At 40.8% G+C, this 12,742-nt stretch overlaps 1 protein-coding gene across 5 annotated transcripts in view; it reads left to right on the forward strand.

Annotated features, from left to right (window-relative positions):
* PIKFYVE (phosphoinositide kinase, FYVE-type zinc finger containing) overlaps positions 1-12,742 on the forward strand; it is a 61,533-nt gene that overhangs the window by 37,794 nt on the left and 10,997 nt on the right. For 4 of the 5 annotated variants that reach the window (XR_014618576.1, XM_084289432.1, XM_084289434.1 and 1 more), the window contains 14 exons: positions 506-1,692; positions 3,755-3,855; positions 5,023-5,094; positions 5,598-5,769; positions 7,059-7,237; positions 7,813-7,926; positions 8,209-8,317; positions 8,430-8,584; positions 9,192-9,282; positions 10,302-10,362; positions 10,943-11,086; positions 11,191-11,311; positions 11,720-11,764; positions 12,427-12,522. Coding sequence is in view for 4 of the 5 variants with exons in the window: in XM_084289432.1 (XP_084145558.1) it covers positions 506-1,692; positions 3,755-3,855; positions 5,023-5,094; positions 5,598-5,769; positions 7,059-7,237; positions 7,813-7,926; positions 8,209-8,317; positions 8,430-8,584; positions 9,192-9,282; positions 10,302-10,362; positions 10,943-11,086; positions 11,191-11,311; positions 11,720-11,764; positions 12,427-12,522 (2,647 nt within the window). In the remaining variant the exon portion in view is untranslated. The remainder of the gene's footprint in view (positions 1-505; positions 1,693-3,754; positions 3,856-5,022; positions 5,095-5,597; positions 5,770-7,058; positions 7,238-7,812; positions 7,927-8,208; positions 8,318-8,429; positions 8,585-9,191; positions 9,283-10,301; positions 10,363-10,942; positions 11,087-11,190; positions 11,312-11,719; positions 11,765-12,426; positions 12,523-12,742) is intronic. The other variant, XM_084289433.1, reaches the window with a different exon arrangement.

Here is a 12,742-nt window from a genome sequence, read left to right on the forward strand (position 1 = left end):
TCTTCAAAGGAAGTAACCTGGCAGATCATCAATGGTGCTGGCACACAAATGTGGATGCAGTTTTTGTGGCAATGTAGTCTTTGCATCTCTTCTCCTTCAGGTCTGCCTTACCTCCTTCCAAGTACTAAATTTCACTCAGTCTTGTAAGCTGTGATGCATAAGGATGAGTAAACATGCAAAGGAGGATAATGGTTCTTTTGCTTCACTACTGCATTCCCTGTCCCCAAGTCTGCAGCGATTGTAGAATAATCTGTTCAGATTGTATTCTATGTGGTCTGTGGACTGTACGGTGACTTTTTTTTCGTGAAACAGGAGGAGTTTTTAGCAAAAGCATGCTTTGCTTGCAAAAATAAATACCTCAGTACATTTTATATAAGCTTCTGCAGCTGGAATGTGCTACCAGTGTTCCTTGCTCCCAGTTTCCATTACAGTCTATTCAGTGTGTGAGACGCCTAAGAGCAGGTTGTCATCCTAACTCTGCTGGTTTTGTTTATTTTCCTTGTAGATCAAACAAAAACACTGATGTTCTTTGAAGGGTGTCCCCAGCACCTGGGCTGTACTATCAAATTGTGTGGTGCTGCAGAGTATGAGCTGGCCCGTGTGAAAGAGATCCTGATCTTCATGGTCTGTGTGGCTTATCATTCCCAGCTGGAAATCTCTTTCCTTATGGACGAGTTTGCTATGCCCCCTACTCTGACAAAAAACACCTCTTTTCACTCCCTTATTGAGGAACCAGGAGATGAAAACGAACAACAGAACCTCTTCAATGGTGAGGATTTCAGCACAGCAGTCAGAGACATTGAACTCTCCTCTGAAAAGCTTCCAGCAATCTCGGAGTCTGTGTCATCTCATGAGGTCACCTTGCTTGAACAAAGAGGATTATTTGAGAGAGGTGACCAAGAAAACAGTCAGCTAGAAACGATGTCCTCAAAACAGCAGGAGCACCTCAAATTGGACTCGTCATTTCCAGTGTTCCACTCTGTACCTCCTGCAATACCTGAAACATCTCTGCTGCCCCTCCATGGCATGGACCAGCACTTGGTCACTCTGGATAGCCAGCCACTAGAGCCTCTTCAACAGGCAGATGATCTGCAGGAATCCAAGAGTCAAATGAGAGTCTTCAGAGACCCTCTCCAGGATGATAGTGGTTTATATGTTACAGAAGAGGTAACTTCTTCTGAGGATCGTCTCAAGACTTACTCTGCAGCCTTTAAGCAGGAGTTGAAAGATGTTATTCTCTGTATTTCTCCTGTAATGGTGTTCCGTGAACCATTTCTTTTGACTGAAAAAGGCATGAGATGCCCTGCCCGAGAATACTTCCCTGAGCAAGTTTATTGGTCTCCTCTCCTTAATAAAGAATACAAGGAATTGGAAAGTAGGAGGAAGAGACAACTATTGCGGGATCTTTCTGGATTACAAGGGATGAATGGGAGTATACAAACCAAGGCTATACAAATCTTGCCTTCCCACGAGTTGGTTAACACTAGAATAGCAGAGCATCTAGGTGATAGCCAGAGCTTAGCCAGGATGCTGGCTGACTATCGGGCCAGAGGAGGGAGGATTCTACAGAGAAGTACAGATCCCTTTGCCCAAAGTAAGGATGCGTCCAGTGTCCCTACTGGAAAAACTGGTTGCAGGATTGAAGAGGATGAGAAAGGACTGGCTCAGAGTGAATCCTCTTGGTCTCATAAGGTAAAGATTCAAACTATGCTACTGAAAACACAGTTATATTATTTTTTCCTGGTAATAGAGAACATTAAGTGTTTAATACTGAATGTTAAACTGGAGGCTTTTGTGACTGGGTCAAATCTACATTTTGGATAGCAGTGCTCTGGGCACTTAAACCAATTTAACCAAGTACTAGGTAGATATGAGAGAGCAAAACAGACTGCAAAACTTCCCTGAGAAGGGTAAAGCCTGTGAGGCTCCATTTTCTCTTATCCTGAGAAGTGTACAAAATCAGCCCATAATCAGTTTAGTACATTGGCTGTTCAGCTCAGCTGCACACAACTGATTCATGAAAATGAATACATGGAGGGGGAAAAAAAAACCTTTTGTTTCTGAAACTGAACTTCCCTGCTGCGTGTACTGGTGATTTCTAAAAGTGTAATGCTCAGCCCTCTTTAGAGGGATTAGCGTCATGGAAACAGCAGTAGGCTGTAATTACATGGAAGTATTTGATTGTTTGCAAAAGTTTGGGTGATCTGGAGAAATGTGAGAATCTCTTAATGGAAAGGGTGGGATCTTGTTAGGAACTTCCATGTAAGGGAGTGTGTACTTGGAACCAAAAACATATAAAGGCATGGAAAACTGCCGTGACCACTGCTAATTTGCATCTGAGGGAAAATGTATTGGGACTTCTCTCGCACTGGAAGCTATGTAGGAAAAAAGTCAGTCAAGAGTAGCAGAACTGGTCTTGTAGCAGTTGTACATTTTGGAGCCACTATCAGCTCCTAAGTTCATGAGTAGAAATCACCTTTTAATTGATGCTAAATGTAAATCTATGTAGCTTCACAGGCAGTAATCTCTCAAGCTGTAAGAGTAGCTGTTGCTCTAGATCAAAGTGCTCTGTTCTGTATAAATTTATAAATAAAATTATAAAGTCGAACAATACCCTAAGTTGGAAGGAAGGTATAAGGGCACTGAGTCCGGGTCCTGGCTCTGCACAGGACCGCCCAAAAACCAGACCATGGGGCTTGAGAGCATTGTGCAAATGCTTCTTGAACTCTGCCAGGCTCAGTGCCATAACCACTGCCCTAGGGAGCTTGTCCCAGTGCCCGACCACCCTCTCAGTGAAGAACTTTTTCTTAACTTCCATCTCCATGCTGTTTTCTTGTGTCTTGTCGTTGTCCCCAGAGAGCAGAGCTCAGCGCCTGCCCTTCTGTTCCCCTCGTGAGGGAGCTGCAGGCTGCCATGAGGCCTCCCCTCAGCTTGCTCTGCTCTGGGCTGAACACACCAAGGGACCTCAGCTGCTCCTCATATGTCTTCCCCTTTAGACTTGTCACCATCTTTGTAGCCCTCCTTTGGATACTCTCTAATAGTTTTATGTTGTTTTTATATTGTGGTGCCCAAAACTGCATGCAGTACTCAAGATAAGGCTGCACCAGTGCAGAGCAGAGATAAAATCACTTCCTTCAACTAACTAGCAATGCTGTGCTTGAGGCACCCCAAGATACTTCTGGCCCTTTTGGCTGCCAGCGCACATTGATGCATATTCACCTTGCCATCAACCAGAAGCCCTGGATTCCTTTCTGTGGGGCTGCTCTCTAGCCTCAAAAATATTTGGTAACACCATAGTTCTGTAGGGAGTAAAAGTGGAAATGGTTCCATGCTGGCAGCAGAGTGGTAAATCTCTTTATAGAAAAAGGCAGAAAGTTTGAAGTCCTGTAGTCTCAGTGAGTAACTGAGGTGTAATATACTGGCAAAGACTTGACTCCAAGGTGCACTAAACCATTCAGTGTCTTGGAGACTCTGGACATCTGTCTTGGGTTTGGATTTCTGTTTTGGCCCCCCGTTTTCCTTTCCACAATAATATGGTTATGTTGTTTATATTGTATGTATTAGTTATAGCTTCTAAAAAATGACAGAACTTACATTATCTTTGAGCTTCAGGTAAATTTAGGATTAATTTGTAGAAAAGGAACAAACTGGGCTTTAAACTTAAATAAAATTATTGGAATAATATTTTGTCATTGGTTATGTGTGTGGATGGAGGTGTCTGTAACCAGTGAATGAGCTGTATTCTCTCTACCAGGTGGATTGTCTGAGTCCAGTAAACCATCAGAGACTCTGTGTTCTCTTCAGTAGCTCTTCTGCGCAGTCCAGCAATGCTCCAAGTGCCTGTGTTAGCCCCTGGTATGAAAAACTACTACTCTACAGCATGTGTAGTTATCTTTTTTTTGTTTCTGAAGGCAAGGTTAGTGCTCACTTCATAGAAGTACTTCTTTGAGGACTTCTTGGTAGGTTGTGACCATCTTCTAATGGGAACTGTTGCCAAAATTTCATCTTGCCTGATTAGGTGGGTCCAGAGCAATATTTCACAGCCTTTCTAATCCCTCAGGTATGAAGGAGAAAGCTCAGCCTGAAACTGAATGTGTTAGTTGGACTTCTGACTGCAGAGTAATGTGAGTGTAGCAAGGACACTGCAGCCGTGTGTGGAAGAGTTACTCTATATAAACAAAGAAGAATGTCCAAGCCCAAAAATAAATCTTGAAGAAGAATCTTAGACTACTTCTGAATTGTATTATATGAGAGTGGCATTTGAATATAGTACTTCCTGTCTCATAAAGTTAACAAGGTTAAGCTTTAACTGTAGTTTTAGCTTAGAGGGCTATAACTTGTCGATTATGTTGCAATTTATGACTTTTTTTAGCATAGCTCCTTGGACAGGTCTTTCACCTAGTTCAGGTGAAAATACAGAGATGTCTCTCGTACAGGAAATCTAAATCTTCCTCTGTAAAAGCTAAGGAATGAACAAAAAAAATGTTGAGCTTCTTAAAAAGAAGTGATAAAGGGGTATAAAGCAGTGATAGTTAGAAATGTCTGAATTGAGACTTAAATTGTTACTTATGCATTTCAAGTGGCTTGGTCACTTCAGATTCTGAGAAATTAAAGCTGTTACTAAATTTAAAGCTGTTCTTAAATTTTATATAAGATTTCTAGGATTTTTTTATGTACTGTGTGTGCCCCTGTTTAAATGTTAATATCCAAGGCTTCAAGCTGTGCCTAGACTTCTGTGCCTAGGTGTTCTTGAACGTGATCTTCAAAAGAGCAATTGAATTGTGTTCCACTTTTAAATGTTAAGTTTAAAGTTGTTCTAGTAAGAACTTAAATCTTGTTATTAGCAAACTCGACAGCAGGGAACCGGGAAGAGTAGTCAAGAGGTGGGGAAAAATAGCCTTTGGTATGCAGGGCTGAGAACAACCAAGCAGAAGGTACAGATCTGTGTACTTCAAGGCTATTGCACAGCCAGCAGTGGCAGGATATTCCCTCTAAAGCTTTTATTTTTTTTCTCTGCTTTAGGATTGTGACCATGGAATTCTATGGGAAAAATGACCTGACACTAGGGATTTTTCTGGAGCGTTACTGTTTCAGGTGAATTAATAGTAAACCTCATTCTAAACAAACCAAAAGCCTTTAACAGCTCAGTGAGGTTGAACTGACACTTTCTTTATAGACCCTACTTCCTGTGCATTCAGATTAGCATGAGCCTGTTGTATTCTAGGAAAGCTTACACCCTAAATTTGCTGCTCCCTTTGCTTAATGAGCATGCTGTAGTAAACTCTTAAACCTGGTTCCTGTTTTACTTCCTCATGCTCGCTTCTTACAAGCAAATACATCCACTACTTCCCTACTTCTGCCTTGTGCCTATTTATTCCATTATTAAGGTAGAATAAGTGGAATGGATTACAAAGCAAGAGTTGTAAATTCATAGAGTACAAGAAACTGTGCAGAAACAGCCTTCATTAAAGGCTTAGGAAACTTTTACAGTAAAGATAAATAGTACTGTGACGTTAAAAAGCATACTAAAGGTGTTGAATCAGCTCTTCAGCAGTGCCTAATGTATGATCATAAGCATTTCCATCTTTCTCTTTAAGGCCTTCCTACCAGTGCCCCAGCATGTTCTGTGAAACACCAATGGTTCACCACATTCGTCGTTTTGTACATGGGCAAGGATGTGTGCAAATTGTGTTAAAGGAGCTGGACTCCCCAGTTCCTGGGTACCAACACACGATTCTTACTTACTCTTGGTGTAGACTGTGCAAACAGGTAAGGATGAGGGCTTAAGAATTATTGCTATTCCAATTTAGTATTCCTATTGTGATTGGGCGTGCATGGAAAGAGTGGATTTTTGAGAAAGTGCTTATCCTTGGAGCTGTGGCTAAACTTGTACAAAGCCTGTTGTTAGTACAGATATTCTCATGTTTCTACAAATCACTCTTGTAGAAACTCTTGTAGAATTGTGGCTGTTGAGGGTGAAACAGACATAGTGTGGTGGAAACAAATTTCTGACACATGGAAAAACTAGAGTTCCCTTTAAGAGACAAAGAGCATTGTCTCTTCCCTGCAGTGAATCTATACAAGCATCAGAAGAATGTGCATATAGGGAAGGGCAGATGCTGAGGCCTACTGGCTTAGTAATTGGCTAAAACCACTTGGTGTTCTTTAATCTATTTTAGACTGGACAGTCTGTATTGAGTCAGTGTGATGTCTAGACTTCCTTTAGTAGTCATTAGAAAGTAAATAAAATCTTCATTAGAAAGATGAAAAACCACAAGGTTGCAAGATTTGTGTACTATCTGAAACTTGTTCTTTAATTTAGCTAAGAAAACATTGTCAGTTGGATACTCATCTCTGGCCAAACTTATTGTTAATCTTAAGAGCCTTCTAAGACAAGAATGAAGCTTAATTAAACAAGATTCATGCAATGCCTCAAACTTAAAGCATCTTAATTACCCATGCAAATGACTCAGTTCACGTACTTATGCTGGCTTAAACATAGGTGTTGGATGTAAAGATATCTGGAGGAAGTTAATGTAATTGCTGAAGGCAAGCCCTATGCTGCTGTGTGTATACCTGTTCTATAACCTTTTATTTCTGTATGCTCATGTAAACACTAATAAGCTTGTGGCTAATAGGTATGTTTAAATGGCTACTCTAAGCTTGCAAGCACTGCTGAAGTTGAAATATATGCTGATGTTGCTTTGCAGTATTCATAGGTAAAGAATCACCAGGGAAGAAGCATGCGATGAAACTGCTGCTGGTGACTGGACTGCTGGAAACTATCTCTATGCAGAGAAACAGCATCCCAGATTTAAGGATGTATTTGCACTCCCCTGACTAAGCACCTGTTATCATCAACTAGCAGTTGTCGCTTATCCAGTTTATTGCATCCATCTGTGTGTTGGGCTTAGCTTTGTATAAACACTGTCTTTGTTTGGTATCTTTCAGGGTTGTGTGTGCTTCTGATAATTGAAATACCTAGATTACAGTCTAGGTTAGCCTGTCCTTAATCCTAGTTGAAGGGTGAAATTAAGGCACTTTGCTTTTGATTTCAGGTGACACCAGTTGTTCCCCTTTCCAATGATTCTTGGTCTATGTCTTTTGCAAAATACCTCGAGCTGAGATTCTATGGGCACCAGTACACTCGAAGGGCCAATGTGGAGCCTTGTGGTCATTCCATTCACCATGACTATCACCAGTATTTTTCCTATAATCAGATGGTGGCATCTTTCAGGTGAGGTTCACTGCTTAAAATACATATATATTTATATATATATATATATATATTATATATATATATATATTTATATATATAATATATATATATATATATAAATAATATATATATATATAGGGCTAGAGAAGTTACACACACGCATATATGAAGTGCATGGCTCTAGTAAGGATTCTTCAGGTGTGTCCTTCGCTTTGAGTACAGCATGGGATAGCATGACTGCACTGTAACTACAAATGCAGAATTGTTTGCTGGTTTGCAGGAGGCTTTGCAGGTCCCATCATTGTCATGGATGGGATGGGAAATATTCTGAAAAATATACTGGCACAATTCATGATAAAGAAGGGAAACACTTCTGTTTAATCTGTAATACTTTTAGGACTTCATTTTTGCAATGTGATCTGTGGTTTTACTTTTTTCCTGAGATAAATGATGAAGGTGTTATGTGCTACTAAAGGTAACTAATGTTCCAGACATGTTGACAAGTACCCCTTTTTATAAAAGCCACAAGCTAAAAAGGTGTAGACTTAATATTACATGGGGAGTTATGAAAAGCTGTTGCATTGTCTTCTCAGCTACTCTCCAATCCGTCTGCTTGAAGTATGTGTCCCACTACCCAAAATCTACATCAAACGACAGGCTCCATTAAAAGTTACTATTCTGCAGGATCTCAAGGACTTCTCTCAAAAGTAAGTTTTTATTTTTAATGCCTTCCTTGACTTATATGTATTTTAGACTTCTAAGAAGACCACTAAACCATTTTTGCTGATGTAGATAATACACTTGCTAAATGTTCATGGTTTAGAAGGAAAGTGATGATTTTAAACATTCCACATTTATAGGTGTATATATAATTCTAGGGGAGGGTGGTATTGGATCCTTCTTTTATACCTTTACCCATTCCATCAATATTAACTCTCACCTTTTCATCTGGTGCAATATGGCTTAACTGTTTGCATTTCTGTCCACAGGGTGTCACAAGTGTACCTTGCTGTCGATGATCGCCTTGCTTCTCTGAAAACGGATACTTTTAGCAAAACAAGGGAAGAGAAGATGGAAGATCTGTTTGCACAAAAGGAGGTAATGGACTACTTCTGCGTCAGCAGAACATACACTGCAAAGCGCGTGGAGAAGTGACTTGGATTGAGTGTTAAGTCCTGTGACAGTACACTGACTATTTTTCTTTTGGCAGATGGAAGAGGGGGAGTTTCGAAACTGGACTGAGAAGATTCAGGCAAGACTGCTTTCATCGTCATTAGACACACCTCAACAGTTACAATCTGTTTTTGAGTCTCTGATAGCTAAAAAGCAAGGACTGTGTGAGATGCTGCAAGCCTGGAATAATAGGTAAGAGGACAGATACAAGAATCATGAGCAACACTGGTGCTGTGTTGGTTATAGAAGGGGAAGATGGTCATCAGTACTGTCTCCTCTTGTAGTGCAGTGGTTATACAGAGGGTGCTACAACAGCTTGTGATGAATGCCTTCTGCTGGTTGATTGATTGGAACAGAAAATCATTAAAGGCTCGATGTGAGTGTTGTGTTGTAGAGCACAACTTACACCTGAGAAGAGAAAGTTCTGTTTGAATAGAGGTGGAAGAGGGGAGCATGTGAAAGTGATTGGGTGAAACGATCTCAGAGATGGATAGAAGCCAAATTAAATGTTTGACAACTTTGTTACTGTGAAGGCTGTCCTCTCCCCTACTGCAATGTAAGTAGGGTGTAGTGTTTGGAAGATCTTCTGTTGCTATAGTGTTCATTAAGGCATGAGGAAAATGTTCTGTCTTGGGCTGTTTGAAGTATATCTTTAGCACATATTAGCAGCCATTTCAGTTTGCATTGAAGACTTGTGAAGGCATGCTTGGCTGTTTTCTAGTTTGGAGAAACATCACAATTTGTGCCTTTTACAGCTAATATGTGTAATCTATGTTTTGATTGTGTTTTGTTTTTGAAGATTGCAGGATCTCTTCCAACAAGAGAAAGGGAGAAAGCGCCCTTCAGTACCACCCAGTCCTGGAAGACTGAGGCAAGGCGAAGAAAGCAAGGTACTAGCAGCAGTCTGGACGTATACAGACTATTTGCTGTAGTATGAAGTTGAATTTTAGTTCACTTCAACAATTAGTTAATTTGTCTTACTTCATCATATAACTTTGATTTGCAAACATTTGAATTGCTTGTTAGCGTATGCATCTCTCTCTACAGACGTGAACCAAGAGCTTTATTATACAGAAAGAGAAGACTTCTGGACTGTTAATATAAATACTGACAGCAGAGAGCTGCACTCATTGCCAAGGGTACATCTAGATAGGAAGGAAGTAAGCTTGTTAGGCTCTAGGTTTGGATGAAAGTAGAGTGAGAAAATGACACAATGGCTATTACCTATGAAGCTTACCCTTGTGAAAAATAAAATAAATAAAAAAAAAAAGAATAAGGAGAGGCAGAGCAAAGAATGCAGGAAGAACTAATAATCCTGTAGGTTGTGTAAATGGGAGGATGTGTAAATGATCTTGTACTGTTGCCCCTCAAGAACCCTCTGTACGGGTACAGCTGGTAGTGTGCTGAACAACCACCCTGGGGGAGCTGGTACTCTGAGAAAATATCCAGACTGCAAGGCAGTACAATGTAATCATCGTACAGTAGTCATCATACAGAGGCTGAACTTTGAATAGTTCTAATGAATGCTAGCAAGATACGCAAAGAAATCCAGTGAGACCCTGGATTTGCTCAGCTGCATGCATATGTGTTGTTTCCACTTCACAAATTTGTTAATGCTAAAACACACTTAGCCTTGATCTAGCAGCAAGAAAGCTTATATAGAGGAAGAGCATTCTCTTTAAAGCAGCATACAGAAATGACAGCAGTCATGAGCAGTCTTGTGAAGCTGGGTTGCTCTTGCCTTGTCTCATTCATGTGCTGACAGAGATAGTGATGGTGCTGAAGCTGAGAACAGTGGGTGGGAGTTCTCTGCTGTGGTACATCTGCTTTTGCAGGTGTTCCACAGAGAGGAAGGGATACGTCTGTAAAGAGCCTGGCATCAACATTGATCACCTGATATTCTTCCTAGATCAGTAGCATGGATGCTTCCCCACGCAATGCTTCTCCAGCACTGCAAAATGGAGAGAAAGGTCTGTTATTTATTTATTTTTTCTTAGGCTATGAAAAGAAGCTTGCTGTAACCCTTTCTCTGACATAATGTGAGAGGTTTTGTACGACTAAACTATCAGATTTGATGGTGAATATCCATTGTACAAGGTGGAGATAAGCCAACTATAAGCTTACTATGCTAAGCTTCTAATGTGAGGTTGAGTTACTATTGATGCTAAGTAGGCTATCGAAGGCTTCCCTTTGAGTATTGTTCAAAAACTTTCAGAAGCTTTCTGAAGAACCGCATGGAATTTGGGAAATGCCTCTTGCATCTTCTGTGAAGTGGTTGTGGGTGCTGAGACCTCTTACCTGTGAGGCATGTGTAGTCTGTGGTAACTAAAGGTACTGGGTGTGTGTACATCTGCTGGAGCTTATATACAGTACATTGACTGGCTGCTAGTTCCTTTGCTCTGAGAGATGCTACCTGCTTTTTAAAGAAACTTCTTGAAAGTAGACGGTGGTGATAGCTTGGCCTGGAGGCAAGCAATATCACTTCAGACAGCAATGTAAAATGCTTAATGTTTTCCTCTGTACTTGACTTGACTGTCTTGGTGCTTTCAGAGGATCGTTTCCTGACTACTTTATCAAGTCAGAGTTCCACAGGCTCCACCCATCTTCAGTTGCCCACCCCTCCAGAGGTTGTATCGGAGCAACTGACTGGTGCTGGTACACTGTCTGAACAGGATACAACTAGTAGCTCAGAAGGTATAGTTCCATTGTGGTATTGTATTCCTTCTCTTCATTTCCTCTGGCAAGTGTATAAGATCTATGCAGAAAATGGCAAACGTGGTAATGTATCTGTGTTTCAGATGTGTTTGATGGACACTCATTGGGATCTACAGACAGCCAAGTGAAGGAGAAATCTACTATGAAAGCTATTTTGGCTAACTTGTTGCCTGGGAACAATTATAACCCCATTCCATTTCCCTTGTAAGTACTGCTAAATACACATTGTGCAAAATTAGCAGCCTGGTTAGGTTGTAAACAGCTATGCATGCTTCCTTTGCTTCACAGATAATTTAAGTCATCAACTGGGTTTGCATCCAAATAGACTAAAGATCTTGCTCAACGCAAGGAATCTTCTTTCCATTCTAGGGGTTTGTAGGTTACCCCCTTTTCCTGTTCATGTCACAGATATTTCTATGTCATCCTTGTGCATATGCATTATCAGTTTCCCTTCCTCCTAGTATGCATGTCTACTCAGAACTCTTGAGAGAAGTGAAAGGGAGGGGGAAAGAGGTACATTCTATCTTCCTAGCTGCAGGGAGAGAGCTGAAGTGTCCTTCCTCAGTAAAGACTTACTAAAGCTACCTGCCTGCTTCTTGTTTTTGCTTCTAGACCTCTTCCAAGGCTTGGACTCAAAAAGGCATTGTCTGGGTGTAGGTCAGGTTCAATGGCTACTGCATGTGCCCTCAAGTCCTTCTTTCACGTGAAAATGAGCAGGCTGGGAAGTTTTTCAGCTACTCTGTCTGCGTGTGTTGTAGTGTTTCTTGCTTGACTTGAACCTAATGTTTGGCAGCCTAACTTCTGAATTCTTCTCCAAGGTAGTAGTGGAGATCATTGGCTAGTGAGATTAAGGTTAAAAGTTAAATGACCCTACAGATAAGTAAATCTCTTAGAAATTGAGGAGGCTCTGGGGAGATTTTGGCGCTAAATTTCTTTGTCAAAAGAGTTCAAGCTTATCTCCTAACTTCACTCTGCAGGCTATACTGCAAGACAGTCAGAGCAAACTGGCAGGTTTTAGTGTTGTTAAACAGTGGCTGCTAAACAGAGAGAGACTCTTACTCTAACTTGGAGCTGATCCTCTGGTGTAAGAAGCTTGCTTGAAGTGATGATTGTTCTAACACATTGCTGGTTAGATTTAACCACATAACTTTGAACGTGTCTATTAGGAGAAGCTGATCTGGGGCACTTTGGCTCTGTGCTGAGACTTGCAGCTTGTGCCTGAAGTGCAGTGAAGAGATTTTGTGATTAACCAAACCTTGAACTTTTTTTCCCCACAGACTGTGATCTACTAACACTCTCCCTATTTCGTTTCCATTTAGTGACCCAGATAAGCACTACCTAATGTATGAGCATGAACGTGTACCTATTGCAGTCTGTGAGAAGGAACCAAGCTCCATCATAGCTTTCGCCCTCAGGTACTGGTGTGATTTGATCTTTGTCAAATGTACATATTCCTTGCACAGAAAAGCTGCAAGAGTAAGTTAAATCCTAGTGGTAGGGAACAAGCATGACATAATTTTTTCACTCAGCTGCTTTGAGAGCTTTTAAATATAGGTTTTCCAACTTGCAACTGGATTTCAGACATTCCTGTTGAGCTCAAGTACACAAAAGTGAATTGTGGTGTTCTGTGAAAGC

Source organism: Netta rufina (genome assembly GCF_964035555.1).
Source record: "Netta rufina genome assembly, chromosome: 6".
In the NCBI taxonomy this organism is placed as follows: Eukaryota; Metazoa; Chordata; class Aves; order Anseriformes; family Anatidae; genus Netta; species Netta rufina.